Genomic DNA, 27706 nt, shown 5'->3' with positions numbered 1-27706 from the left:
AAAGTCGGCGGGCGTAAATATAGGGCGCTCGGACAGCGCGGTGAGCACCAGTCGCGCGGGCAAGCCCAGAAGCGAGCGAGCGTGCAGGCAAGCAGACGAGCAAGCTCGCAGGCTGGCAAAAGGGCGGTGCAGAGGCAGGACGGTGCTGGGTGGAGTGAGGGAGAGAGTCAGTCAGTTAAGTTAGTAGTAGTCGTCGTCGTCGTCGTAGAGCACCGGGAGCAGACTTGCAGCGCAGAGCGTCAACGAGCCAAGCTTGCCTGCAGTCACAGTGCGCGCGCGCCGACAAGGGCCCCGGTCACCCACTCACCACCACTTCACTCACTCACTACCTCACCACCGCTCACCACCACACGCCTTACGTGGCTGCCAACATATATACAGCACCTGCTTAGCTACCTTTGGAGGTCCTCTGGGACATGCAAACCATGGAAGCCTGAACCCGCCGCCACGCTGGAAACATCCCGCCCTCTGATAGGTGGAAAGGCCATCTTTACACGGTACAACAAAATTCGCGGCTTCATCACTGGCGTCGAGTCCAGCCGAATGACCTGATCAAAGAAAAAATCATTCATCCTCGTAGCGATACAAGAAGCGAAAGCAAACTTGAACAGGAACTCTCACTCCAAAAAACAAACTCCCTAGGAACAATTGCGTCCTTTTAAAGCTACAAACCTACGGCTAAAGTAGATAACCACCATAGCCCAACGGTAGGAAATTATGAACAGACCACGCAGCCCAAACCTACGCCGAAGAAGAAAAAAGAAAACTCGCGTTGCTTAACCTCATTCCTCATCTTCACTAGGACGATGAGCACGCCGATACGCTTTCACCTGCTTTTCGTAGAACGCGCCCAGATTCAGGCTTCCAAACCCCTCCGGCCTAGGCTCCTTACCCCTACCATCGCAGTTTAGTCAGCTTCCCACAATACAACATCTCCACAAACACATAGCCAACTTACATATCACAAGTTTTGCAAATGTTTCTCGCCTTGTCCTTGAGCGCAACAACGTCCCTGTTCGCCAGAATATTTATATTCTTGTCCGCATCTTTAATCGCCTTCCACGGCTGCGTCAAGTTTCCGTATCGTTTCATGCCCTCGTACAACGCATTGGTTTCCTCTTGCGTCCATTCTCTGCGCTTTCGCGCCGGGGCTGAGCGATTGATTATCGTGAGTTGTCCTGCGGGTTGTTTTCCTTCGCGCTCAGAGTTTTCGTGGTTAGTTACGGGAGCCACTGAAGGGGTGCGGGTACGTTGTTTATCCTGACTCGGGTTAGGAATTGAGGAAGGAGAAGCATCATCGATGCGGACCCTTTTGGATACGGGTGCAGCCTTTCGTCGCTCCTCGTTAGGGGCACGAGTGTCGAGCTCAAACCCCTCATCATCATCTTCATATTCGGACTCTGATTCGGCCCGCTGCCTCTTGCCTGTGACCTTGGGCATGGTATCCCCCTCTGGCTGCGGGGTATCCTCAAACTCAACACGTTGAGCATTGGTCTGGGGGTCAATGAAAGACTTGCGGTTGGCTGCAGTTCCTTGGTCGGTGACTACGGGCACATTCTCCTTGTTCTGTTTATCTTTTTCTTTCAAAGTCGCCCAGGCAGTGGTGTATTCTGAGCTGGGGGGCGGTTGTTCGCCTTGGGATTGCTCGACGAAGGTTCTAGAATCATCGCCCTCGTCGTCGTCAAGCAGCACCTGCGGGTCCTCTTGTGGTTGCACTATTTCAATGTCGGCCACAGGCCTAGAAGTGGTATCCGATATACGGGCAAGCCGCTTCTTCAAGGTGCCCACGACCTCAGGAGGAACATTTTTCGCCCTATAGTATATTAGCAACTTCTTGACCCAAGAGTAAACACTTACTCAGCCTGCGATTCGGTTTGCACCACAGCCTTTATCGGAGATGAAGTCTTCTTGGCCAGGTGCGGGGTAGCAGATGGGTCGACGGTCGTTCGTACAGCATCACAAACCTCATCGAGGCCGCCTTCGTGTTCAATTTCGTTGTCGAGCTCCGCATTTCGCGTCCTCACCCAATCAAGGACAAGGACGATGAAATCAGCCCAAGGAAACTCTGCCTCCAGTTGTTCCACATCGACATATTCGCCCCTCTGTAGAGCCTCCTTATCCGTTGGGAACGCTTTTCGGATAGTTTGAACTCTGAGCCGAACCGTATCCTCAAGAATTTTAGGCAAATGATGCTCGTCCGTTCTCAGACCTTCAACTTCCCAGCCACGAACTTTAATACCACTGTCAGTCTTTGCTGTATAGAAAACCTCAGCAAGTTGTGCCTCAGGATCGAAGTCGGGATCGCTCAGGTTTTCAGAGAGCAATGTGATTGCCAACTGAGTGCGGATTTCCAGCGCAACTTTAAACGTCTCATCCGCTAGGGCACTAGCGGCAGGTGGCATCTTATCTTCCTTGTTTTCGTAGACATTGGAAAGGAAGTCGCGGGGGAAGCTGCTATCCATCCTGATCAGGGAAGCGGACGTATCGCTGTTGTCGCGTTCCATATGGATCATACGGTTTGCCATGTGGGCAATGTTTGCCTTGTATAGGATGGCGTCTGGCCGGCGGAAGGTACCGGGCAACTCATCGACAGAAGCAGTACCGGCAAAGGATGTCAAAGCGGTGGGGACGCTGATGTACTCACTATCACCAAAGTTCTCGCGAGTCGCGGCAAGGCGATCAACACGCTGATCCAATTGGATGCCAGTCCTAGAGCCAGGCTTACGGATTTCCGAGACGACTTTTTTCAGGCCCAGCAGGTCGGGCTTCGAGGGGGCTATGATGGATAGGACTTTGGCCGAGTCCCGGTAGAGGTCCTCGATGAACTCGGCCATGAGGAGGGGATCAAGGTCAGAGGGGTCATGGACGGTCTGGGCAGTGGAAATGCTGGAATGAGCGCCCGGCGATTGCTGAGCGTCATAGGACCTGAGATTTGCGGGAGTAGCTTCTCGGAAGCTAGAGTGAACAACATTGTCCTCGACGGTTGGAGTGGGAAGATCGGGATCGTGTGCATTCTCTTCGACGACGGATAGATCTGTGGAGAAAGAGGATGATTAGTACCCGTGATATGTTCTCCGGGCCGACGACCGGGTCGGTGCACGGGCCAGATTAGGATTGGGCGCTAGGTGGTTAGGGTTAGGGCTCGCGTTAGGGTTGAGCTGCTCATTTCTTCGAGAATACCGAGCTTTTGCAGCATTTCACCATACACAGCGACAGTGAAATCAACCTGCACTCACCTCCCACAAAAATTTTCTCCTTTCTCCTCGACGCCCGGGTTGCGCGACCGCCCTGGCTCTCAACGCTGCCGGTGCTTTCCACACTCGCAGCCCGTGTGCCCTTCCGAGTAGGCCTAGCAGGATGCTGCTTCTGCTGCTTGTCGCCAAGATCGCGGCTCTGGCTACGCGTCGTGCGCGATCTGACCGCCGCCGTTGGTTGGGGCGTGGCGCGTTGGCGGCTCGATGAGCGTACGCTCCTGCTCCGGTCGGCCATTGGGGGCGATGGAATTGTTGAGCACGCAATGCCGCAAACTGACTGACTGACTGATTGATTGATTGATGGTGATGGAACGCGTGGTGTTGAGATCGGGTGGGTTTGTTTTGGGGGAGTGACGCGAGGGCAACGGGCCACACCCTTGCAACCCTACTAGGGTTTGTCACGTGACGAGCCTGGAGATCGCAGGTGCCGCTAGTCGACGAGTCGTCGCAGAGCTCGCAATCACCGTGGATCGCCGTCCGGGAGCTATTAAAGATAGCAACGGCTGCGTTGCCACTCGCGAGCGATTGTACGTAACCGGCCAACCTGTGAACTTTCCCCTCCGCGCCGAAGCCCCCTTGCGCGCCAACGTTTACGTGTGCCCAAGCCCCTGCTCCGCGACCACTGTACTCTAGCTCAACTTTCATGCCACATTCAACCACTCACCCTCAAAACCCCGACAACCCCCCTCTTCCCGCCCCCAGAGGCCCTTCGTCCTGATCGTCGACTGGCGTCCGCTCATTTGGCCCTACAACCATCCTCCAATTTCTCTACCTCTCGACCTCGCTCTGCCTACGTCAGCGACACTCCGCTGCGCTATTCATAAACACGCACCCCTTTCGACTGCCATTCCCCGATCCTCACGACACGATGATTCTCAGGAAACAGAAGCTCGCCCTGCTCCTTCTTCTCCCCGTCCTGGCCTCGGCCGCCGCCGTCGACAAGGCCGCCAACACTGACGTGGGCACCAAGGAGGACGGCAAGCCGCACGCAGGCCCCTTTGTGGACATCCCTACGGACAAACCAAAGCAAAGCGACTATGATACTGCAAAGGTAGACCACCAGACGCTCGAGGACGTGCTGGCCGACCAAAAGAAGAAGTTGCAGGCAGGCTCGAAGGATGGCGTCATGGACGACACGGATCGCGCCTCGCCGAAGAAGGGGACGACTGGAACCGAGGGCGGCGTTTCCGAACGAAACAAGGTTCACAAAGCGCTGGAGGAAGAGAAGGGTAGTAGACTGGAGAAGATTCCCGTGTCCCCCGACCAGGCGCGACCATTGCCGCACGGCGAGAAAGGACGCAGTGGTCTGGATCCCATTAATGGGGACGAGGTGACGGGCGACCAGAAAGCGAAAGGAGCAGCTGGCTTAGAGGTAAGCGCATTTGTCCATGTGTGCTGGTAGACCACGTGGAGCTAACACAATGACATTTCAGAAACCTCTAGATCTCCCCGAGACGCCCTATAGTGATACTGGATCTTCCAAGCCTGTCATCCCATCGATGCCCGACGACCTCGATTCGCCGTCTTCGAAGTCGTCGAGCAAGCTCTCGTCGGCCATCGGCACCACAACTGAAAAGGAAGAAGAGGATGATGAGGGCATCATTCAGCCCTTCCATTCCTACGTACTCTCCCTGACCATGATTCTGTTTTCTGAAGTGGGCGACAAGACGTTCCTCGTCGCCGCTCTTATGGCCATGCGGCACCCGCGCGCTCTAGTCTTTTCCGCCGCTTTCTCCGCCCTTATCGCCATGACAGTCCTCTCCGCCGTCCTCGGCCACGCTGTTCCAACGCTGCTCCCCAAGAAATTCACCAACTTCGCCGCGGCGGTGCTGTTCCTCGTGTTCGGCGCCAAGATGGTGCGCGAAGGTCTCGCCATGAGCCCCGACGAGGGTGTCGGCGAGGAAATGAAGGAAGTCGAGCAGGAGCTCGAGGAGAAGGAGCATCAGGCCAGCAAGCGGCGGCGGTCGTCCGTGACGCCGTACGTGCTCGAAGCTGGTCGCGGACGCCGCTCCCGTTCCAACTCGCGCCTGCCCACTCACCGCAGCCCGTCTTCGTCGCGCTCGCGCTCGCGCTCCCCTTCCGGCTCCGGCATCACTCGCATCACCGACGGCCTCGGCAACCTCTTCTCGCTCCTGCTCAGCCCCGCCTGGGTCCAAACCTTTGTTATGACTTTCCTGGGCGAGTGGGGCGACAGGAGCCAGATCGCCACGATCGCCATGGCCGCTGGACAAGATTATTGGTGGGTCACTGGCGGTGCGATCAGCGGACACGCCGTCTGCACGGGCGTGGCTGTCATCGGTGGCCGCGCCATTGCGGGAAGAGTCAGCATGCGTGTTGGTGAGTTCGCGCCCCCTAAAGCACATCGTCAAACCCAAGAACTTGGCTAACGCAAAACAACAGTCACGCTTGGCGGCGCTTTCGCCTTCCTTGTTTTTGGTGTCATTTACCTCATAGAGGCAATGTACTCGGAGTAACAGACCATTTCCTCTCTTGCGCGTACGCCCACGCGCGCGTGCAGCATTTGTCGTCCACCACCGCCGCTGCCGCCGCGACGCCAGCAGCCATCAAGTCTAGTCAATTTTAATACGCGAACGAATTTTGTTGTTACATTTCCCTCAACGAATGCTCTCGACGCCAGTGTCGCGCGCGCGAGCGCGTGTAGCATAGCATCGCATTCATTCCTGGTGGGCCGTGGGCGGCGGCAAGGACATCCGGCGCACTTGTAAGTGTATCGGTGTACTCTTTGGGACAGGTTCGGGAAAGTCGGAACGGAATCGGAAAGATCGGATTGGGCTGGGTGGGGTAGGACTTTGGCTAGGTGCCGTTCCGGCGGCTGAAAGAGAGTGTCGTAAGGACGGCTGGATGGATGGATTGATGGATGGATATTCTATGCATCCGGACCCGGCGTATCTGGTGGGTAGGTCTAAAAGAGTCATCTCCGGTTTCCAAAAATATCTCCATTGCTTGTCTTGTCATTGTAGCTGCTGCTGCTGCTGCTGTTGCTGTTAGCTGCTTGCGTTTTGCAATGGGTCCGGATAAGTTCCCATCCTTCTCAACTGTTTTGCTCATCCCACGTGATACCACACCTTTGTAGCTATGAGTACTTTTCTACTCTTTCATCTTCACGTCTTCGTAGCCTTACGGACACCCATACGCTCTCGTATATATCTATATACCCTTGTACCCTCTCGGATATTCTTATACTCTCTCCTCTTTTATATTTGTAACTACCTAGCTACTTCATCGATAGTTGTAAGCAGTCCCAATACCTAAGTCAGAAGTATGTGTCTAGAAGGCATAGTACATCTGGTATTTATAGACGGTCAAAGGGCAAGTAAAGCAGTCAATATAGGCCGACAAAATTACCCGAAACCTTTTGCAACAACTACCACACCATCCACCCAGACAAAGACAGGGCTGGCTGTACTCGCCCGCCTGCCTGCCACCGTATGCACCGCTCCGTTCGTGCCGACCCCGATCCGCGCTGCTGCGTCCATGCAGGTACCGCATCACAGCACGCTGCACGGCGTCGCAAAAGCAAAACCCTACGTATTGTACATGCGGGCTAGGTAGCTACATACATGCCCGGTACGCACGCACCTCTTTTAAAAATAGTTCTGCCGAGCTCATCTTATCTCACCAACAGGCTAGATTCCGGGATCATCGACGTGGACGGGATTGGACTACTGTATTACCGGACAGTTTCAAGTCTTCTAGAAGATCAGACGTTTGGCCTGGATCGTTCAAACCACTACCATCACCTCCCCTGCTGCGCCCTCACGCGAAGACACGTGTATGCGCGCGTGCAATGGCCCGCAACCCAGGAGTTCTCGCCGTCGGGTCCCGTCAAGGGGGGCTTGCGCGTTCACATGGATGCATGCAAGCATGCATCCATGCGCGCCTCAAACGGGACCTACATAAGCAGGGGCCCGGTGTCGCCGAGCGAGCCGCAGCAGGCAGGCGGTGGGGAGATATGTAGGGCTGGCTGCGCCTCAGCTGAGGGAGCACACGCACAGAGAGGGAGACACACCGTGCTGCCGTCCGTGTAGCCATGGCGGAAAGAGTCGCTGGCCTGGGTGACGGTAGCACATCCCGTCAGCTTTGGCATTGCTTATGTGAAGGTGCTTTCAACTACTCTCTATTACTGTCTTAAGTTGCGTACGTAGCTACCTAAATATTTATGTGGGAGATAATAGATATGCGAATCTGAAGCAGATGGCCGGCCAGTCAATCAATCAGTGAACTGCATCTAACGCCGCGAGCTCCAACGCCTTCCCCATGGTCTGTCTCTTGGAGATTGGAAATAAATGAGCGCTAAGAAAAACGAAAGACAGACAGATGCTGTTACCTGCGTCGTGAGTAAATGAGTGCTCCATGCGGGCCGGGAATTAAGATAAAATCAAGCTGAACCTTAGCGCTGAGACAATGTTAACGCGTAGCCAGAGCGGACTATATCCTGCCTGCGATATCCGCAGCCTTAACATCGCGTTTACTGGTGCCACCAATGAGAAGGCTGGTGCAATCGGTCAGGTTTCCAACGTTGTTGCCCAGAACCGTCATCTTGTTCATGCTGTGAGGTTCACCGTCAGCCATGTTGTTCACTTAATACGTACAGAAAGATTGAGAAGGAAAAGAGGGTCACTCACGCATTGACATATGCAACAGCCCACGCTGCCTGTCCGGCTGCGAAGACCTTGAAGCTGCCACTAGTCCTAGAGTCATTGGAAAGGTTGATATCGCTATCAAGGCTGACGGGTGCTTTGCCATTAAGCGTTTCCGAGTAGAACTTGGTGTCCCATGTGCCAGGCGTCGAGTCAAGCGACTGGCCCGACTTTTCTGGAATTGCATTGAACTGCTTTGCCGCGCTGTGTGCGCCCACCAGTGCTGCGAGGTCAGTGGCACTGAAGCCTTTGGCTTGGAATTGGCTGATCAGCGTAGATGCGGAAGCTTTGTCGTTGGGCAGATCGCCTTCGGGGGCAGGCGTGCTGGAATCTGTGCGGCCAACGAGGACCCGAATGCGTGGACCGAGGGGACAGGCTGTGGTTGCAACCGCTGTAATTATAAGTCATTATGATGCTCGTCTTCGCGAGATACTGGGTTTGTGGAAAACATACCACCAGCAAACTGGATCATGTCTGCTACACCGACGTTGTACTTATTTGCCAGATCACCGACTTTGAGAGAAATATCCTGCAGGCCTGCGTTCTCTGAGCGGGTGTACTCTTGGGCCAAGACGAGCGAGCCGTCACATCCAGCACCAGAGAAACAGTCGTGGAAGCTCAGGCGAATGGCCGCGCGAGCATCGTCGTTGCACTGTCCGCCAGACACGAACAAGCCGTTGAGCTCGCTGACCACATCATTCCATACGGAGGGACAGGAGGCTCGCGGCTTTAGGCTGACATCGCGCTTGAGAAAGGACACTGCCTCATTGAAGGAGAAGGCCTGCGCACCGGCGGTGGCAGTGGCGAGGAAGTAGAGAACAGAAGGCTTGGAGATATACATTGTGGCTGATTAGGGAAATAAATGGAAGATCTTTCTTCAAAGGAATAAAGTGATAGAACTAGTGGATGCAAATCCCCAAGAAACAAGTAATGCTGCTGCAGAAGGAAGATCATTCAAGGCACATACCTACCCAGTTTATATACCCTCTAGGAGCAGACACACCATGCAGCATATTCTCAGATATGACTCGGCACCACGGTAACCTTCACGGTACACGACTGTCCAGATCGGCCGAAGACGCTTGATCGGGTCTGGCGGGGCGACAGAGACAAACAGGCTCAGAGGCGCTGGCCCCGTCAGCCGGCAGCCCCGTGGCGGGCGCGTGGTCTCGATAAACTCGGAGAAGGGGCCATCACGAAACCGTAAACGTGGGGTATGTGACGATCATTGGCAGCATCGGGGAATTTTGCAGCTGCAGCCACGACGGATTGGGTAAGCAATGGCTGCAGTAGCTCGGGCTAGAGCTCGCGCCAGCGAAGACTTTGTTGCAGTGAGAGCCGCAGTATTGCTGAACGAGGCATATGACTAGAACGAGACACACCCGGTGGGGGAGGCGATGGCTTTGTCCGAGATGGTTCGATAGGTGCTTGGGAACAAGGCAGCAGCAGCAGTAGCAAACTAAGATGAAGTCGAGGCGAAGCGGCTGACATGGCTTGGAGCACAAGACAGCAGACAGTCAGGGGCGGCTTCGCATGGCGGGGTATGGCCAGTTGTACTGCAGTCGGAGGCGAGAGCGAGGCTGAGCAAGCATTCCAGGCTCACACCGTCTCGTTCTCGTGTGCCGTGTTTCTGAGCTTGTCGTCCATTCTGCATGCAGGGGGGTCCACAAGGAGTTCACGCGTCGATGTGGTCGACGGAGGAAGCCATATGCAGTCGTTGTCATTGGTCCAAGGGCCAACCGCGCCTCGCTTATCAGGCCGGTCCGGGGTGCTGATCGACCGGTTTGTTCGGACTTCAACGTCGGAGACCCGAAGCCATCGCCTGCCGTCTCTCTTTACATGTGGCACAATGAGCGTTGGGCAATGTGTCGCCCATGTGTGTGTGTGAGGGTGTTTGTGAGCGCAAGCCGAGCAGATAAATATGCGTGTTCCTCTCGTTCTGTAGTACGGCTTTGCTGGCTGAATCTGCCTGCAGACACCTACATCACCATCGCCCTGTCGCCCATTAGCTTTGACTGTGGACAAACGGTCTCGACTGTACAATCTCACCACCTTCGGAACACTGCCAGGGGCAAGGATGCGCATGCGCTTTTCAATATGATCGCGTATATTGATCTCGCTGGGCCCGTGCAGCCCTGCTACCTGCACAGGAGAACATCTACTACTACCTTGACAACGAAAACGCCAGGACCCCCTGCGTGTGGCCGTCCATTTGCTATACAAAGAATTTTCCGTAAGAGAGACATAATGAAATTAAAAGCCCAGCCCAGCCGCACTGCTCGCATTAGTACTTGTGCCACGACATCGCTGTGCACATGGACTCCTACGACGCCGGCGCGTCTGTCGTGCAGAGCCGTTTCGGGTGATTCGGAAAGCCAGCAGCAGGCCACCTGATCTCGATCCAAGCATGTCGAATAAAAATTCCTCGGGGCTGAAGTGCAGGATGCAGAGCACCGCCAAACTCCTTCATTTCAACGCCGAGATCCGGGAGAAGGGGAAATTAGAGCCTGGTCCATCCTGGTCAGACGGAGCCAAGCACATTAAATGTCGGCGGCAAAAATGATGTGCAATGTCTGGCCTTTCAGCCGGGTCGTCTGAACACTTCCACCCCCAGCGTTGGCGTCTCGACGCACTTGTTATTTGGTACGCCTTCGTTTTTCCTCCGATCGAAGAAACTCTGGCATTCGCCGACGACAATTTGCCATTCGCCCAATGCGCGCCCTGCATACTTGCTGCTCGTGGCTGCCGCACCCTCAGGCTTTGCCGAGGTCACTTTAGGCAGGGCAATTGGCATATCCTCGTCGCCGATTGCAGCATCGGGCTTGTCTGGTGAGTGTAGGAATATCTGAGCTGGGGCAGGCAGTCTCGGCTGCATCAGGCGTAGGTTGCCAGGGCTCTGGAAGCGCTTGTCGACGTATTCAAGACTGAAGCGGAAGCAATAGCTGCGGTGTGGTGGCGTTACAATAGTTTCCTTGGTTTTTTCCTTCTCGGGCTCATCAGGAATGTCGGTGCCGTTGGGTGATGTAGCATCCTTCTCCTCCTGGCGGTTTGAAGGTGGGCCTGGGCTTCGTGACTTGGACCGGCTCTTTGGGAAGCTGATCAGGTTCCGCAGCACACTCCATCTCCTTTTGCCTGTATCCTCTTGCTCGAGATCTGAGCCATCAGACGCAATAGACAAAGAAGAAGCAGGTCGCATGTCAGAATCTTGTATCTGACTGGCCGGTTTTGATTTATCGTTCGAAGGGTTGGAAATGATTCCGTCAAAAGAAAGGAATGGGCCGTTGGTGGGAGAGAGCGGCGCATCGGTGCGCATGATCAAGAAACGCCGACCAGGAGCTGGGTTGCATGGAGCTGTGGAAGGGAGGACCGCGTTCTTGGCGTGGGCGGTTTCTTGAAGATACAAGAAATGGGACCATACGCGCTGCAAGCATCCTTCAAACCTTGCAAAGATGGCTCTGCGCACTGGTTAGGATCAAAATACACAATGGTTTCCAATTGTCGAAAACTTACAGGTCGTGCTCTCTGTTTTCCCCATCGAACCTGGCAATGCGCCAGCAAAGCAGGCGCATGTAATAGGCTCTGACCATCGGGCACCAATGGTTGAATTTGCTCTCGAAGAATTCCGGGTCCAAAAGAAATTCTAGACACAGCTGAGCCTTGCGAATGGAGTCTTCAACAACGGTCCCCCATATACTGTACAAAAGGGAATAGAGGCGCATTTCGGTCATGTTGTGGTGGCAGTTTGCCATACGTTTGAACACTGTGATCCAGAAAGACCAATCGAGAAAATCCTTGTCTTCGGCATGTTCGTAGCGCAGCATAAGACCAAGCGCTTCCTCCAGAAAGTCGCAGAGGGTATAGTGGGAGGTATAATCAAACATCTTTACTCTGCGAGCGCCAGCTTGCAAAACGTGGGAAAAGGCTTCGGCAAACATGTGCGGGGCTAACACCAAATGCGAATTGCGTGCTGAAAGGAAATCGCGGAGAAGCATTATCAGGCGGTTCTCTGCCATAAGACGCGTTGCGTTCGCAGGGGGTATCGGGATAGCGGAAGCTGAAGCATCAGGATCCAAAACATCATCAAAAGTGATTGCGGCAGGTGAATGCGGGTCGGCTTCTGGTTGAGGAGGAGGTGGTGTTGGTTGATGAGCCATCGCGACATGGCGGTGAAGCGTGTCGTCCAAGTTGGACAGGATTTGAGCGTGTACCATGACAAGTCCAGGCACGCAAAGGCGATCAATGGCCGGGGTGTCATCTGGCAAGAACTCTGCCGCGAGTACATGAAAGTACTTGGCAAAGACGTAAAAAAGATCACTTTCAGTACCCTTCCACCTCTTGACCCAAGCTCCATGCCAAGGCAGTGAGGCCGTTCCCAAGGGGAATGCCGCGGGCTTACGGAGTTCACGGAATATCTTTAAAGGATCTGTAAATGCCATCGGGTGCAGGTGAGGCGGAAACGCAGGAACAAGGCGTTTTGCGCTCTCCTCAAGCTTTGCCTTCGCTTGCCTAGGAACCTTGCACTCATCCATAACTCTGCGCATAGAGTCAAGAGACGGTGTCCAGAGACGTATGAGTATTTCAGCAAACCCCGGGCAAAAGAAAAAAGCGTACGCGCAAGTTTTGCCGCTGAAACTGACAAGAGTAGCTTGGATGCTGCGGAGCGACATCTTGTCGACCACAAATGTCATCTGCGCAGTGAGATTTTGAACGAAGATGTTTCGCACATTGTGATAGACGGATTCTGTAAGAAACTCGGATTCCGAGGATGACGAGGCGGAAGTTGGGGAATTGGACCTAGGGGCGAGCGCCGTTGCCTGTCTATGCGCCAAAGGACAGAATGGAGACGGGTAAAGTCGCCATTCGGGTCTCTCCATGATACCGACAATGCCGTCAAAGATTGCTGGTCTGTCAGTCCCAGATATCGACTGATTGTTCTTGCCATGAACCATTTCCAGAAGACCAGTCCACCATTTGGAGAGAATATTGACCCGACGATCGAGGTCCTCGGGACGGAGCTTGTTATTTGAGGGGTGTTCGGCATAAGTGCGCAAAAATGGCATGAGCGACGAGCGGACGACGTTCGCTTTTAAAGAGATCGACTTTGACTGGAATCTGCAGGCAGTATTGTCAGCGAGTGTTTTACTCTTCCAATTGGAACGGGTGGTATATACTTCTGGTAGTCGGAGTCGAGAGATCTGAAGGTGTTCCAGAGCTCGTCTTTCTTCCGCGGCGCTTCCATGGTGAAGGTCTTGAGTCTCTCGGAGGAGATCTGAAGCTGCGGTAGTGGGGGTATAGAGTCGGACGAAGGCGGCGATCTGACCAGTGAAGGAAGCCTGTCTGTCGAGAAGGATTTCCCTATAGAAGGGATGCTCGACACCCTAGGAATAGGCGGGAGGGTGGGACTGGTGGGCAGAGATTGCGACGTGGTGGGGGAGAGGTCTTCAGGGTCCAGTTCCTTTAGATGAGCGTTTGATGGCTTCCGCGGCCTTTTGGTCAGGACGGTGCCCTTACGGGAGACCTTGGGCGAGTCTGGAGTCTTGTCTCCTTCTGCCGCAGGAGTATCCGAGTCTTTTCGGACGAGAATTGACTTTCTGCGAGCAGTGCTGATGAAGCTACGACGCTTCTCAGGTGAGGGCCGCGGCGCATTGACGTCACCCTCTTCCTGGACCTTAGTAGGCGAGAAGTTCTGCGAAGAGGGAACCCAAGACTTGCGGCGAAGTTGCGTCAAGGACCTCTTGGGAGTAGAAGCTTCGGCGATAGTGGGTGTTGTCTCCTTTGCCTCCTTATTCTTGGTCTGAGCGGCCTCCGCCTTGGTATTGCGCGAGCTTGTAGATCGGAACCTCGACAGACTGAGTCTCCGAGTTTGTGGTGGGGGGCTCGAAGGTTTGAGGCGCGCTGCCTCAGCCGTGTTGCCTTGCTCGCTTTCCGGTGTCGAGTCGCCGGAGGAGGCGTATGATGCCCCATCCTCAGCCCCCGTATCTGTCGCTCGCAATTCTGCCTCCGAAATTCTGCCCTTCAGCTCCACTCTTGATGGGTCCTCGTAACTGATGTCCTTGACCTGGGGTAGATAGGTGTAGCTGGCTGAGCGCGGGAGGTAAGCGGCTTCAGGGACGCGGGGATCGTCGCGGGTGGCTGCCGATGTCTCGTCGGAGACGCTCCGGTCCCCCCCAAGACCCCCGGCCAAAGCAATGTCGTCGTGAATGGTTGCCATTGCGGAATGGTGCATATCGATAATGGGATGTTCCTCTGGGATTGCAGCCCCGGGCGGAGGTGCGTGTAACGACAATCCGTTAACTCCGACTCTCCATATCTCCCGGCGGATGGTACTGTAGATCGGTCAATTCCCAGAGCACAGCGCCGCAAATCCAGTAAGAGATAATCGGCGGGGCTGGGCTTTTCTGGGAGCGTCTGGGAGCGTCTGGGGGGAGAGGCAGGCTGCAAGGCGCGTGGGGTGGCGGGTCGCGTCCCCGGGGGCTCTGACTGCGCGAGCGAGTGAGGATGGGCAGTTGAGAGCAGGAGAGACAAAAAGACAGCTTGCGCAATATATCGATATAGGCGCTCGGTCTTTCAGTGTTTGCTGGCAGCGGAGGGCAGTGCCTGTGGGGCCTTGGGGCGAGGCTGGAGGAAGAGGAAAGCGAAGGGCAGGTGCGGGCGGAGAGAGCTCCCAGCGCGCGGCGGGAGTGAGGCAGCAGCCGCCTATAGCTTGAAACGAATGGGTAAATTAAGATGGAGTTGGAGCGCGGCCTCCCTCTCTGAGGCAGCAAAAGCACGCGTGAGGAAGGGCGGATGTGCTGATGAGCCCTGCCTGGCTGACTACCCGGCTAGCCTCCCGCCTAGCACGCTGCGCCATGCCTTACAATTTTATTTATATCCACTCGCGCGATTCCATCATGTGGCGGCCTTGGCTGCTAGCGCTCTGCGGCTGGACATGTGCTGGGCCCTGCCGCGCCCGTTGGACGGCTTACCAACCATGCTTTCTCCCGCGTATCGGAAGCAGTATCACTGCGCGCTTCCCGAACTGGCAAATGCCATTGGTGTTACCTGCCATCAAACCGTTGCCGTTCGGGTCAGGAGCTCGACGAGTCTCGGGTCTCGGGACTCCCCTGAATCAATCTCTCGCCGTCTCCACTGTCGTGGAGCCAAGTGAGCGGAGCTCCTTGTTGGTGGCTTTCCGCTCCGCTCGCTCTCGCAAGCTCGTAACGACGATCGCAGCATGGCAGCTCTCCCGCACAATGCGACCCCGGTATTGGTTAACGAGCCTTTGCGGTCTGCCTGATCCAACGTCATCGTCCCATCACGGTCACAAATGAATGCGAGCGGCTCTTTTTTCGCACGTACGCCCACGCAGGGTTCGCTATCAAATACCTCTACCACCATTTCTGTTTCGAGCAAGGGAAATTTGACCGCTTAACTACTACTACTGGACTGTCGCTGACTCTGCTGACCGCCAAATCGAGACAATTCCTCGCCTGCTTGACGCCGTTTTGTACATTTGATTGTCCAGGCAGCACCTAGTGGGCGGCGGGCGTCTCCTCCTGCTCCTCCTCAAACCAGTCCTGCTCGACGGCGGCCGTCTCGCCCTCGGCAGCACCACCCTCAACTTCAACCTGCTGCGTCTCGTACGCCTTCAGGTCGTTGGCAAGGTCGCTCTCCTCGGGAGACTGGGGAGCCTTGGGGGCCGCGAACTTCTGGACGTGGCCCTCGGCGTCCGAAGGCTTGACGGGAGTGGGCTTGTAGTTCTTCAGCTCACGCAGGTACATGTCCTGGACGAGGTCGGCTGCAATTGAGGGCCGGCGTTAGCCATCTGTCACGGCGGGTCCAATGCCTGATGGCTATTTACCTTGGCGGACGGCCGTGGGGGTGAGGTAGGTACGGCGCGCAACGACGGCTTGCTGCCTGGCCACACGGGCAATGGAGAGGCGCTGCAGCTTGCAGTCAGCATCAGAAAGCAGCATTGGAGAGGGCAATCAAGCATACCGAGGCCCGGATCGATTGAGCAAGCATGGTGACGTGAAGGTGGTGATGCTTGTGTCGATGGAACTCCGTCGGCGTCGTCTGCGCGGGAACGGATGTTGAACTTCGCGCGGCAAGTTGCAACCGCGCTAGTCCCGAAAAGTGGGCGCCCGGGAAACCCAATGCCCGAGGGCCTAACTAAGTGACGTCCGAGGGTCGTCTCCATGGGCTCATCCATCCTCACCTCAGACGACTCACCTCCGTCCCACCTCCCACCTCGCCACCCTCCCACGGTCCTTTCGCTCAGGGCACGTACGGCAGCAGAGATCCGTGAAGCGCTCTCTACCTACACGTTGCTCGGCGCATCGACCTCCTACCGAGCCCCGGAAGGCTACCAGGCATCAGCCCCAGGACATGGCAACTCTTCTCTCTCCGGGCGAGGTTCGCCCCGTCGCCGCCGTCAGCAAGGAGGACGACGAGTACCAGGACAACTTCAACATTCACCTGATCTGCCCGGACTGTCGCGAAACGCCGCCTAACCTGGTGGAAGAATTCTCGAGCGGCGACACCGTCTGCGGATCCTGTGGCCTTGTCTTGTCTGCCCGTGTGGTCGACACTCGTTCCGAATGGCGTACCTTCTCCAATGACGACCAGAACGGTGACGATCCTTCGCGTGTCGGTGATGCTGCCAATCCTCTGCTCAACGGATCCCAGCTTGCAACCAACATCTCGTTCGGCGATGGCAACGCTCGCAGTAAAGAGCTCCACCGGGCCCAGAACAAGTCCGGTGTTGATAAGAGCAACAAGTCGCTTCTGCAGGCCTACAAGTCTATCGGCGGTTTGTGTGACCGCTGGTCACTCTCCAGCTCTATCACGGATACCGCCAAGCATATGTACAAGATGGCCGACGATTCGCGCAACTTCAAGGGCAAGTCGGTGGATTCGGTAGTTGCTGGGTGCATCTTCCTTGCATGCAGACAGAACAACAATCCCCGCTCCTTCCGCGAGTTGCACGATCTTACGGGAGTCTCAAAGAAAGAGATCGGCCGTATTTTTAAGCTCCTGGACTCGTTCTTCAACAAGCAGAACAAGGCTGGTAACGCCATGACTACCGGTGGTATGGTTATGCCTAGCGATTCATACAAGTCGAAGGAAGCCACATCTGCTCCGGAGCTGTGCATGCGTTACTGCAATGCTCTCGGTATGCGGCCCCGTCCGACGATGCTTGCGCAGAATCTTGCCGAGAGGATGGTAAAGCGTGGTTGCCTGGCCGGTCGCTCACCCCTGTCTGCATGCGCTGCTTGCATTTATATGATTAGCCACCTGATCGGCGAACCCCTGTCGGCCAAAGATATCGCTCCTACTGCAGGTGTCAGCGATGGAACCATCCGTACGGCGTACAAACTTCTGTACAACTACCGCGACAGCCTCCTTATCGAAGACAACTGGGCCAAGGAGAAGGGTCTCGATATGTCCAAGCTTCCCGTTGCTTAGGCGTTCCATGTCGTCCTGCGAAGGGGGGGTGGACGTCCTCTCATTCAAATGCTCACGCCTTCATTGGCAGTCTGAGCACACTTATTCTTACCTTTCGGCACTACAAATAAGACAAAAAGATACCCGGGAAACACTTCAACAACAACAAAAATTCACTAAAAAAAATCGTATTTTTCCAGTAGCGGAGCATGGCAAGGCGTTTGGTGGCAGACATTTAAAGCTGCTTGTCCATGCATCAGTTGGCGTTCGTTCGTTGCCTTACGCCCCGATGATATCTGGTGCGTTTGCGCTTCATTAATTAGAGTCGCCGAGAAACACTCGGCGTGGTCTGACCTCCAGGCGGGTAGTTGCAGGGACAGATCAGTTACATTTTCAAATTGGCATTTTGGGAGGTGGCGGGCGCTCAGCGCATCTTGTTTCGTCGCCGGGGCGATCGCGTAAGGACGCAGCACGCCTCAGAGCTTGATCTGGCATTTTGTGTTCTCTTCGGGGGTGAGGCCGCCCTACAGCGGCAACCTGCGTGTGCTTTTGACTTGTGGCAAGGATACTCTGGCAAGGTTGATACTGTACAGGCAATGCAAAACATATTGCGTCGTGCAGCGGAACAAGGTGTATCTGTGCGGAGAACGAGGCGGCATTGATGCGTTGACCGTCTCCTTTATGTCTCACCAGACCAGCAGACCTTCCCTACCCCCGGTTCTGCACTGACGTTGCTGAAGAAACCCCGCTCGCGTGAGCGTGACGGACCTCGTTGTCTATCGGACACAGCTCCTTACCTATCGGACACAGTTCCTTGCGGCGATCCTACCATCCCCTGGCTTGGATTTCCTGTTGCTCCATTCTTTTCCACGTCGATCCTGCATGCACGGAAGATCACGATTGTCTACCACCATCTTTCGGCGTCCGATGGCAGTGCGTCCGGCGGCAGATGTTCGCCAACGAATGCCTTGATAGTGACGTATCTGACTACATTCTTGGGCTACATATTGTCGTCATTGACCATTACAAGTGCATTGCCTGTAAAGAATAGGTGCACAACGGACTGTCACCCTAGCCTTTTGGACTGGATACAGGCAAATAATTGTCTAACCATGATATTCTCCACCATGTCCTCGTCCTGGTATTGGATTCTATTTTCAAAAGGCTCGAGGTAGTTTCTACCTGGTCAATTTTAATAGGTCAGAATGGGTTCGTAACTACACACTGAAGGCTAATATGGCTAGTTTGATCAAGACCAAAGCCTGGATGAACATTCCAAGGATCTCTCCATACAAATCACTACAACGTTTTGCGCCGCGACGCGGTATGGATCAAACTTCCAAAACAACATATCAAGAAATATCAACATGAGCACGAAACAATGAGACATAAGGAAGTCATCATATTCAACGAAGAATTGGGCATGAAGCGGACTTTCATGGAAGCTATCTAGGTGCTGAATAGCATGCTTGAAAGCCTGTCAATTCAATTCTTCTTTCCTGGTTCAAACAGGATCCGTGGAAGAGCTGGTACTCGTAACACTAACACCACCGGCTTCAGCAGCTTCATCATCCGATCCGTCCTCAGTGCCTTCATCGTTGAGAATACCGAACAGGTTCGCCATTGGGTTTCTTACTTTTGGAAGCGATGCTAACTTTCTGTCCTTCGGGCGATGAATGAAAGGCAGAGGAGCAGCACACTCATCAGCAGCACTCTCGACCCTCATAAGCTTGTAAGGCAGGCGCGAGCGCATGCAAGTGCGGGCGTACAGGGCGTTGTGAATAGAATTAGTGCAGACAAGGATATCGCCATTGTTGCGGATCTGGACGTCTACGATAACAAGGTTGTGAATATGCTCCATGTCATCACGGATGCGTGATTCGGAAAGACCTTTGTTGGCGCCTTTGGCGATGACGATGTTGCGCGTAGCACCTTCTGCGATTTGACTGAAAACGTGAGGGACGATTTTAAATTGGCGATCACTCCAGGAGACTTCAACGCGCTTGTTGTTGATATAGAGGTCGTTACGCTTAACAAAGCTGAGAAACTCGCGTGCCGCGGCGGCATCGACGAAGGAAGCCTGAGCGCAGTGATCGTTGCGCAACCAGATCTCTGCCAGTTGTCCGCCACGGACAACCTGGGAAATATCCTTATGTGATGTATGATGAGACAAATTCGAGAGAAGAAGCGTGCGTTAGACATCGTGGACAGCGGACTGGTCAGACACAAAGAAACGGCTAGTTCTATCATCAGTGCGGAGCTGTTACTCTTTGGAAGAATTAGAAAAAGACAGTGAATCCACAAACCCAAAGCTAGACGGTTTTGCGAGGCCACTGTTCACAACGGGAATGTCGAGTCTCATGGGTGGCATATCTAAATGATCTTTGGCAGCCGACCAGTTGCTCGAGTTGTGGTGAAGTGTGGTCTTCTGAGGGCATTGCTCATCGTCGTCTTTGGTAGATACTAGGGTGTCGAGCATTTCCAGTGAGACTCCATTTTCGAGGAGAGCTTTACGCAAAGAACCTGAAATGCAGATTATCAGCTGTAACAGTCCGAGAGGGGGACCAATGGCAATCTCACAGTACTCGTGAGCGCAACGGACCCGTAAAACTAGTCAGCTAAAGGTACTCTAGGACAAGGCGGACGAGCGGTTGGCCTTACTAGTGCAGGACAGAGTAAGGAGCTACGGTCACCTGGTGGCTCGAGCGTCAGAGGTGCCTGCCAGGCTGCCCGTCCTGCCGTCATGCCCGTCCGTCTCCCGTGTTTTTTTTTGAATTTGCTCTTTGATGTCTTCCAATGCGCCTGCCCCGCCGCAGCAGCAGGCGGTGCAACCTCCGCCGCCGCCGCCGCCACCTGACAGCGATGCCGTCGGCTCTCTCTTCTCGCAGTTCACCGCGAATCCCTACTTCAATGCCGTAGGTGCTCTCTTCCTTGCGCCTACCTCGCGCCGCCCTGACGACCGACGTTCAGGGCTTCGGTCTAGCAGCTCTCGCCAGTGCTGCACGTTTGGGGCAGCAAGGCCTCAAACGAGGCGCCCACCAGTTCCGTCGCCGCATGCTGGTCGAGCTTGAGGTCACTCACCATGACGACTCGTATCCATGGGTGCTCAATTGGATGAGCAATTACCACAGATCCCAGGTGGCCGCAGCCGAGTCGGGCGCAGAGTATGTGCGCCAAAATAGTCGCCTTCCTTCGAAGAGCGGTGGGCTCACCCTTCCTTCAGCAAAGCACAATCGCAAGGTCTAGTCGCGTCTCTCGTACGCCGGTTCGGATCGCGCCTACACAACGTCCAGATACAAACAGATACAGTCAAGCGTTCCGATGGCGTCTCCCATACAAATTTTTCCATCGTACCGGGCCATGGGAAGCATCTACTTCATTATCGCAATGCCTTCATCTTGGTGGACAGGCAGCGGAGTCAAAATTTCGACATGACGCTCGGGAAGCCTTTCGAAACGATTACTCTTACCACTCTTTACTCGCATCGGGGTGTGTTTGAGGAGATGTTTACCGAAGCTCATGCGCTAGCCCAGCAGCTGAAGGAAGGAAAAACCATCATCTACACAAGCAGAGGCATAGATTGGGAGCCGTTCGGGCAGCCCAAGAGAAAGAGGCCATTGGATTCTGTTGTGTTGGAAAAGGGTGTCAAAGAGCGCATTGTGGAGGATATTAAAGAGTTCACCGATGCCCGAGAATGGTACCTTGACCGTGGCATTCCGTATCGCAGGGGCTACCTCCTTTATGGGCCGCCAGGCACAGGCAAGAGTTCCTTCATCCAGGCCTTGGCTGGCGAGCTCGATTTCAACATCGCAATGCTGAACGTAAGCCAACGCGGCCTGACGGACGACAAATTAGCGTATTTGCTCACCAAGGTGCCTCCACGCACGATTGTGCTGCTCGAAGATGCCGACGCCGCGTGGGTCAACCGCACACAAGCCGATGAGACGGGCTACGCAGGGGCTTCGGTGACGTTCTCTGGACTCCTCAATGCCCTTGATGGCGTCGCGAGTGCAGAAGAGCGTATCATATTCCTGACGACCAACCACATTGAGCGGTTGGACGAAGCGCTCATTCGGCCCGGCCGCGTCGATCTTACAGTGCGGCTGGGCGAGGCAACGGAATGGCAGATCATGCAGCTCTGGGACCGTTTCTATGCGGAAGCGGATCCCGACGGAGCGGGCCGGGAGAGGTTTATGACCAAGGTGCGCGAGCTAGGCCTGGCGGATTCCGTGAGCACGGCGGAGCTCCAAGGCGTGTTTTTGTACAACAAGGACGACGTGGAGGGGGCAATTGCCAGTGTGGAGGAGCTGGCGGAGTTCAAAGCCCGAGGACCGATGGGCGGAAAGTGACGGAAGGAAGGAATTATTAGTGATTTATACAGGTTTGCATGATTGTGCAGCAAATGCTACCGTATGCGGAAGCGAAGCCGGTGCCGAAGGTCGGAGGGATATCTATGAAGGATTGTACACGTATGTACGGAGTATAACGACGACCTATGTACGCAACCCAAGCGCCTCGTGGATGATTTTCTTTGCAGGCCCCACGATGCAAAGCATAGGTACATACTCCGTACTCTAGCACACGTGGGACCCCTAGGTGAAGGTAAGGAGACGGGCGCCAAGGCGGCAGGGGTCACACCGGGTGAAAAGTTTTGAGGGCATGCAGCAGATCATCGTCATCAGTCATGGTCGGCGGCGCGCGTCGCGCGGATGAGCGAGACCCCACCGCTTGTGCGCGGTGAGTCTTTATCGCAACGGATCTAACCTATCTGATTCCAGATTTGAGTTCCTGTTCCATCCAGTCGCCTGGTTTCCTCCGTCGTACCTGCCAATCATCGGCTGGATCCGTAGTGACGCGACGGCGCGCATGCAGCCCACCAGGACCAGACCGACGACGGCTGCGTTAGGCAGCCCGTCCACCGCGCTCCATGATCCGCCGCCAGACGCGAAAAAAGCACCCGATCCTTCGGCTTATGCCTCCTCCTTCCCTTCAAACCCCTTCCTCCCTCTCTCCTCGTCAGTGCCGCTCCCTAATTCTACGCTTGGAGACGGTGCCACAATGTCCAAGGTTCCGCTGCTCATGCGCTCGTCCCCGGCGCAGGGCACAGGCTCGTACGGCGCCCTTCCTGTCCACATGCTGAGCACCAGCAACGAAAGTACCGATCCCGAGGACAATGATCTCGACTACATCCTGCGTCACGGTCGCCGCCGTGAAAAGAGTCACCTGCGCCAGGCTGAAGCCAATGCCGAAGACAACGTGCCCGAGTCGAGTAGCAGACGATCTGGATCCACCGGCCGACTCTTGAATGGCGGCACACACAAGGGTACAAGGAGGAGTCGACGAAAGGGTTCCTCAACCCTGGCTGACGCTGTCAATGAGGCCAATAATGATCCTGCCGTAGAGGCTTGGGTCGGTGATTTGGACGGTGCTGAAGCGCCCACCATCCAAGGCACCATCAAGTCCAGGGCCGATGTTCCTCTTGAAGACTCTTCCGAAGACCACTCTGACAGCTCGGAGGCTATAGAGGTGGACGGCTCGGAGGACGAAGATGATCTGCATGACCGCAAGGCAGCCGAAGACAGCCCTCCAGATGATTCTCCCTACGCCCAAGTGCGAGCCTCGGTCAAGCCGACTGACGATACCTCTCTATCTATCAATACGCCACGCATGTGGGTTCTGGCCATGGTCTTCTCAATCATGGGCTCTTCCACCAACCTATTCTTTTCCCTGAGATTCCCTAGTGTTAGCATAACACCAGTCATAGCCCTTCTCCTGGTGCATCCTCTTGGTCTACTTTGGGATCGGCTTTTTAAGTGCAGCGATGACCCAATCGAGGTCTTTTCCAATGGATCGCTGCACCACAGAGCCAACGACCAAAGCGAGTACACTCCGGTCAATGAGTCCGTCGATCTGCAAGACGAGGATAGTGATGAACATGTCACACGAGAGGTCAAGCAGGCAAGAGGCTGGACTCGCAGCTGTCGGCTTTGGCTAGCGCAGGGTTCTTGGAACGAGAAAGAGCATTGCTGTGTCTATATTGCTAGCAACGTCTCATTTGGCTTTGCATTCGCAACAGACGTACGTGACAAGACCAACTCCAATTTAGGCGTTGCTGACAGCTTTTTTAGGTCATTGTTGAACAATCGCAGTTCTACCACCAGACACTGAGCATAACTTACCAGATCCTCCTCACCATTTCTACGCAGGTCCTCGGTTATGCTCTAGCTGGTCTTACAAGACGATTCCTTGTCCGACCTAGTGGCATGATCTGGCCCGGCACCTTGATATCAACCTCGATGTTCACCACGTTACACAAGCAGGACAACGCACCAGCCAACGGATGGCAAATTTCCCGCATGAAGTTCTTCCTTTATGTGTTCCTCGGTTCAGCGGCCTTCTATTTCCTGCCTGGTCTGTTGTTTCCGGCGCTTAGCTACTTCAACGTCGTCACATGGTTCGCACCAAAGAACGTTGTCGTTGCTAACCTTTTCGGTATTGCCTCTGGCCTTGGTCTATTTCCTTTGACCTTTGATTGGTCCCAGATTGCGTACATTGGATCGCCCCTGGTGGTTCCGTTTTGGGCTGCTCTTAATATTGTTGGAGGCTTGGTGGTTGTCATGTGGATCATGGCCCCAATAATGTGTAAGTTGCTTGTGAACGCCCTTCGGTGTTGATCCGCTAACATGATAATTAGACTACTGCAACGTCATGTGGTCTTCGTATATGCCGATCCTATCAGCCGCTGTATTTGACAACACAGGCAAGCCGTACGATGTCGGCAAGATCTTGACGGAAGACTTTCTCTTTGATGAGAAGGCATATCTCAACTACAGCAGGGTGTTTTTACCAATCACCTATGTCCTTAGCTACGCGTTGCAGTTTGCTGCACTGGCTGCTCTGATCACACATACCGCATGCTGGCATGGCAAAGATATCTGGCGGCAATGGAAGAGGTCATTAGTCGAGATCAGGGGTCAAGCTAACCAACAAGCCGAGTACCAACCAGTTTCTCAAGAGGAGCGCCCGCCGCGCGAACGTCCGCTGCGCCACGCGCGCTCATCCCGCAGCCTTGCCACTTCCGCACCGGATCTCGACAATATGATGGCGGTTGAGGACGTTCACAACCGCCTGATGAGGAGATATGAAGACGTTCCTATTATGTGGTATCTGGTGACTGGTGCACTAATGACTGCTATTGGGATGTTTGTGGTGGAGTAGTGAGTCTCACTTCTGTGTTGAGTTTCTGTAATTGTTGCTGACTACTTTTCAGTTACCCCATCCATCTCCCTTGGTACGGTCTCCTCCTGGCCCTCGGCATCTGCACCGTCCTGTTCATCCCAATTGGTATTGTCATGGCCATCACGAACCAGCAGTCATCCCTTTACCTCATCTGCCAACTCATTTGCGGTGTCGTCTTCCCTGGCCGTCCTGTTGCCAACATGGTGTTTGTCACTTACGGTTATATCACCTCGACTCAAGGGCTCAAGTTTTCTTCCGATCTAAAATTGGGTCACTACATGAAAATCCCACCCAAGATCCTTTTTACGCTGCAGCTGGCCGCTACCATTATCTCCTCCCTTACACAAATCGGTGTGTTGAACTGGATGCTCAACAACATTCCCGGTGTTTGCACGCCGCAAGCTATCAACGGGTTTACCTGCCCTATTGCGCGTGTCCATTTCAACGGCAGTATCCTCTGGGGTGTAGTTGGCCCTTCTCGCTTCTTTGGCCCTGGAGCCCTCTACCGTCCGCTAGTCTGGGCGTTCCTGGTTGGCGCTCTGGCGCCTATCGGAGTATGGTTGGCTGGTCGCAAGCAAAAGCGCAGCATTTGGCGCAAGGTCAATCTGCCTGTACTTTTCGGCTCCCTCAGCTGGATCCCCCCAGCAACTGGCCTCAACTTTTCTGTCTGGGCCGTTGTCTGTTGGGTTTTCAATGATCTGATCCGCAGGCGGCACGGTGCATGGTGGCGCAAATACACCATGACACTTAGTGCGGCACTGGATTCCGGTGTCGCGGTGGGTGTTGTTGTCGTTTTCTTCGGTGTCATATATCCCGGCTGGATGAGCGGCTTTAAGTGGTGGGGTACGGAAGTGTACAAGCAGGTAAGTTGTCATGCACTCTCACTGCTCAGTCTTTCAGGGGGATATCGTCCAATGGGAGTTGTAATAAGTGTTGGGATTTTTAAAGCTGACTTGATTCTCAGGGCTGCGACTGGCAAGCTTGTTCATACAAGACCGTGCAACCAGGCGGGCACTTCGGGCCAGACAATTGGTGAATAATGACTGATGGAAATGACACATACCACAATCCGACAAGAAACGGACATGACAAATGTACAACGGCCGGTTTCCCTGTCTGATGATATACCCTTCAATTCTTGTTAATATGCTCCATAGACCGTTGATCGACTTTGTTTCTTTTTTGACTTCTTTTCGCGATCTTTCCCGCTCTTATCATCTTACTTGATGGTTCAAGCTGTTTTAATGCCGGGTAGACTGTTTTGAATTTGTGTTTCATCTACTTCATTGGATTTCGTAACGTCTGTCTGAACGAAAGAAAGTTTTTAAGCTTTGCATCTGTGGTGCGGTAACCATATGCATACGGAGAGCGGAGAATGTGGCGTACAAGCGGGCATCTGGGAGGAGAGAGTCTCCCATCTTGCATTTTGACGCAAGAGACTACTGCTGAGTGATGATGTTTTCGGTTTTGTTGACCGTAGCTCGAAGGCTGTTGATTGTAAACCAGATCTTGAGTAACGATGAGCTTCAATCGATTATCGTGTCGTTTCGCAAATCACGGCCTCTTGTTTTTGTGTAGTCTGGGTCTCAAATGTGAGAGATACTATTTTCACCGTCTCCTCAACGGGACGTCTTCGTAATTAAGGCATTACAGTGCTCATAAAGTTGATGGGTACTCAGGATTACCAATAGAGCAGAAGTCGGGCTATTTCAATCGGATTGCAGATGAGTTCGATGCTTCGGTATTGGGATCCCTCTGATATAATAAAAGGTTGTCTTCAAAGTTCATGAGCTAAATGTTAGAACATATTAGTAGTGTCTTAGTGTTTCAGTGGTTGCGGAAAGCTAAACTACCAGCAGAGCCTACAGCTTTTCACCATATCCAGTTTCGGTGAGGTTTCTGAATGCGGCGAAATCCATTTCTTAGTGACAAGTTAGCTTTACTTATGTTACGTTATGATGGAAGACCAAAACATCCAGGGCTGCTAGTCATCTTGACATGCTCAAGGTACAAGGCCTCAAAGCCATTGAAATCATATAGTTTGTATGGATTAGGAGTTGAAAAGGGCCTGAGAAAAGAGTAATATGGGCAGGATCATCGTCAAACAATTGAGATGGTACGATTAACATCAAGGAGGTAATATCACATACAGTCAGCAAGTGACAAAGTTTAGAGAATTAGAATCGTATCGTTCATTCTATCATAAAGCCGGGACAGGCTGGTATGTAATGTGCTCAGTCCATGGCGTGATGGCCGAAGCCACCAAAAAGAAATCAATCCTCCCGTGTGAAGCCGGCTACGACTTGCTAGTCTTCTCCTCGGCGGCCTTCTCGAGCGGGTGGGTAGGGTTGGAGCTCAGGTTGGCCTTCTGGTCATCCGAGGCCTTCTTGGAGCCCTGCTCGGGGCCGGCGCCCTGGTTGGGATCGGCCTGGGCAGCCTGCTGCTGTCCGCCGGGCTGGCGCTCGGGGTCGGGGGACTGACGGCCGGCGTTGGGAGCAGACATTGTGATTGTGGTGATGTGGACTGAGAGTGATGTTAGCTTCGGTGGTGTCGAAGCGGAGTCGTAATGGCGACGGCTAGATGCAGGTGCGTACGTTGGTGTGGTAGAGGTTGATGGATAGACTGTGGACGGGCAAGTTAGCAGTTGTCTCGGCAAACAGTCGACTTCAGACAGCACTCACCGAAGGGATGCGAGTCGAGAGAGAGTAGTTGAGATGTTGGTGGATGAGAGGGAGGGACAGCAGCTCAAGCTGTTTATTAGGCTGAGCTTGCCCCACGTCTACGTCATACCTCGATCTCGCTCCCTCCGCGGCGACAGCCCCAACTCAACGTCGACCACTTATCGGCCCGGGTAATTGCTCCACTACCTAGCAACCAGACGGCTCTGACGAAACCGTTCGCGAACCTGCTGTTCCTGCCGCTGACCGAGCAATTGACGCACCTACCCCGCCAGAGGCGCGTGCGCCAGTTGATATGCTTTCTCCCTTTGCCCTCCAAATTGCGCTTACTTGGAGATGACTTGCGTAAGACGCTAGGGCCTGATGTGCATATGCGCCGTCATTCATCATCGTTTATCTACTACGTACGTACAACATGAACCGTTACCGTCAAGCGACATTTACGGTC

The 27706-nt window shown here is 54.3% G+C and overlaps 12 protein-coding genes across 12 annotated transcripts; 6 read left to right on the top strand and 6 right to left on the bottom strand.

Annotated features, from left to right (window-relative positions):
* Positions 1-387: 387 nt before the first annotated feature.
* On the bottom strand, positions 388-3578 carry K452DRAFT_360568 (uncharacterized protein). Its single transcript, XM_033546349.1, has 4 exons — positions 3237-3578; positions 1858-3034; positions 959-1813; positions 388-894 (listed from the first exon to the last, which is right to left on the bottom strand). Exons 1-4 carry the CDS (start codon positions 3487-3489, stop codon positions 783-785), a joined length of 2397 nt encoding a protein of 798 aa, XP_033395041.1. The 5' UTR covers positions 3490-3578; the 3' UTR covers positions 388-782.
* Positions 3579-4122: 544 nt separating this feature from the next.
* K452DRAFT_232698 (uncharacterized protein) lies at positions 4123-5728 on the top strand (the record flags this gene model as incomplete). Its single annotated transcript, XM_033537254.1, has 3 exons — positions 4123-4626; positions 4688-5591; positions 5655-5728. The coding sequence occupies 3 exons, from the start codon at positions 4123-4125 to the stop codon at positions 5726-5728; spliced, it is 1482 nt and encodes a 493-aa protein (XP_033395040.1).
* A 1647-nt stretch (positions 5729-7375) lies between these two features.
* K452DRAFT_352586 (class II peroxidase) lies at positions 7376-8756 on the bottom strand (the record flags this gene model as incomplete). Its single annotated transcript, XM_033545783.1, has 4 exons — positions 7376-7824; positions 7901-8306; positions 8369-8649; positions 8674-8756. 4 exons carry the CDS (start codon positions 8754-8756, stop codon positions 7704-7706), a joined length of 891 nt encoding a protein of 296 aa, XP_033395039.1. The 3' UTR covers positions 7376-7703.
* Positions 8757-9404: 648 nt separating this feature from the next.
* On the top strand, positions 9405-10402 carry K452DRAFT_337481 (uncharacterized protein; the record flags this gene model as incomplete). Its single annotated transcript, XM_033545265.1, has 3 exons — positions 9405-9532; positions 9574-9791; positions 9891-10402. The coding sequence occupies 3 exons, from the start codon at positions 9405-9407 to the stop codon at positions 10307-10309; spliced, it is 765 nt and encodes a 254-aa protein (XP_033395038.1). The 3' UTR covers positions 10310-10402.
* Positions 10403-14384, bottom strand: K452DRAFT_75290 (uncharacterized protein). Its single transcript, XM_033547100.1, has 3 exons — positions 13087-14384; positions 11426-13027; positions 10403-11370 (listed from the first exon to the last, which is right to left on the bottom strand). The coding sequence occupies exons 1-3, from the start codon at positions 14139-14141 to the stop codon at positions 10497-10499; spliced, it is 3531 nt and encodes a 1176-aa protein (XP_033395037.1). The 5' UTR covers positions 14142-14384; the 3' UTR covers positions 10403-10496.
* Positions 14385-15447: 1063 nt separating this feature from the next.
* K452DRAFT_194350 (uncharacterized protein) lies at positions 15448-15919 on the bottom strand (the record flags this gene model as incomplete). The annotated part of the gene is made up of 3 exons (XM_033535914.1): positions 15448-15692; positions 15756-15837; positions 15893-15919. Coding segments are annotated over 3 exons (354 nt in total), but the record flags the coding sequence as incomplete, so codon positions are not given.
* Positions 15920-16282: 363 nt separating this feature from the next.
* Positions 16283-17362, top strand: K452DRAFT_232780 (uncharacterized protein; the record flags this gene model as incomplete). Its single annotated transcript, XM_033537261.1, has 1 exon — positions 16283-17362. One exon carries the CDS (start codon positions 16283-16285, stop codon positions 17360-17362), a length of 1080 nt encoding a protein of 359 aa, XP_033395035.1.
* Positions 17363-18845: 1483 nt separating this feature from the next.
* Positions 18846-19535, bottom strand: K452DRAFT_232664 (uncharacterized protein; the record flags this gene model as incomplete). The annotated part of the gene is made up of 1 exon (XM_033537251.1): positions 18846-19535. A coding segment is annotated over one exon (690 nt), but the record flags the coding sequence as incomplete, so codon positions are not given.
* A 510-nt stretch (positions 19536-20045) lies between these two features.
* K452DRAFT_75245 (uncharacterized protein) lies at positions 20046-20592 on the top strand. Its single transcript, XM_033547099.1, has one exon. It carries the CDS (start codon positions 20128-20130, stop codon positions 20410-20412), a length of 285 nt encoding a protein of 94 aa, XP_033395033.1. The 5' UTR covers positions 20046-20127; the 3' UTR covers positions 20413-20592.
* Positions 20482-21800, top strand: K452DRAFT_289869 (uncharacterized protein). Its single transcript, XM_033540903.1, has one exon. The coding sequence runs from the start codon at positions 20773-20775 to the stop codon at positions 21688-21690; it is 918 nt and encodes a 305-aa protein (XP_033395032.1). The 5' UTR covers positions 20482-20772; the 3' UTR covers positions 21691-21800.
* A 599-nt stretch (positions 21801-22399) lies between these two features.
* On the top strand, positions 22400-25616 carry K452DRAFT_300380 (uncharacterized protein; the record flags this gene model as incomplete). The annotated part of the gene is made up of 5 exons (XM_033542326.1): positions 22400-23419; positions 23470-23983; positions 24036-24558; positions 24612-25443; positions 25545-25616. The coding sequence occupies 5 exons, from the start codon at positions 22400-22402 to the stop codon at positions 25614-25616; spliced, it is 2961 nt and encodes a 986-aa protein (XP_033395031.1).
* A 1209-nt stretch (positions 25617-26825) lies between these two features.
* On the bottom strand, positions 26826-27304 carry K452DRAFT_289868 (uncharacterized protein). The gene is made up of 3 exons (XM_033540902.1): positions 27262-27304; positions 27175-27202; positions 26826-27103 (listed from the first exon to the last, which is right to left on the bottom strand). Exon 3 carries the CDS (start codon positions 27081-27083, stop codon positions 26877-26879), a length of 207 nt encoding a protein of 68 aa, XP_033395030.1. The 5' UTR covers positions 27084-27103; positions 27175-27202; positions 27262-27304; the 3' UTR covers positions 26826-26876.
* Between the last annotated feature and the right edge of the window lie 402 nt (positions 27305-27706).

Source organism: Aplosporella prunicola (genome assembly GCF_010093885.1).
Source record: "Aplosporella prunicola CBS 121167 unplaced genomic scaffold K452scaffold_20, whole genome shotgun sequence".
Classification (NCBI taxonomy): Eukaryota; Fungi; Ascomycota; class Dothideomycetes; order Botryosphaeriales; family Aplosporellaceae; genus Aplosporella; species Aplosporella prunicola.
Note: the sequence above shows the minus strand (reverse complement) of the source record. Positions and strands in the feature narration are given on the sequence as shown.

Bases quoted from the DNA above. Each gene is read 5' to 3' on its own strand.
- K452DRAFT_360568 (XM_033546349.1), bottom strand. From the start codon at position 3,489: ATGGCCGACCGGAGCAGGAGCGTACGCTCATCGAGCCGCCAACGCGCC. The intron at 1,814-1,857 runs GTAAGTGTTTAC...AATATACTATAG, and splicing joins CAAACCGAATCGCAGGCTGA to GGCGAAAAATGTTCCTCCTG. The intron at 895-958 runs GTAAGTTGGCTA...CTGCGATGGTAG, and splicing joins ATTTGCAAAACTTGTGATAT to GGGTAAGGAGCCTAGGCCGG.
- K452DRAFT_75290 (XM_033547100.1), bottom strand. From the start codon at position 14,141: ATGCACCATTCCGCAATGGCAACCATTCACGACGACATTGCTTTGGCC. The intron at 13,028-13,086 runs GTATATACCACC...TACTGCCTGCAG, and splicing joins CTCGACTCCGACTACCAGAA to ATTCCAGTCAAAGTCGATCT. The intron at 11,371-11,425 runs GTAAGTTTTCGA...ACCAGTGCGCAG, and splicing joins GAAAACAGAGAGCACGACCT to AGCCATCTTTGCAAGGTTTG.
- K452DRAFT_75245 (XM_033547099.1), top strand. From the start codon at position 20,128: ATGTCTTCCAATGCGCCTGCCCCGCCGCAGCAGCAGGCGGTGCAACCT.
- K452DRAFT_289869 (XM_033540903.1), top strand. From the start codon at position 20,773: ATGACGCTCGGGAAGCCTTTCGAAACGATTACTCTTACCACTCTTTAC.
- K452DRAFT_289868 (XM_033540902.1), bottom strand. From the start codon at position 27,083: ATGTCTGCTCCCAACGCCGGCCGTCAGTCCCCCGACCCCGAGCGCCAG.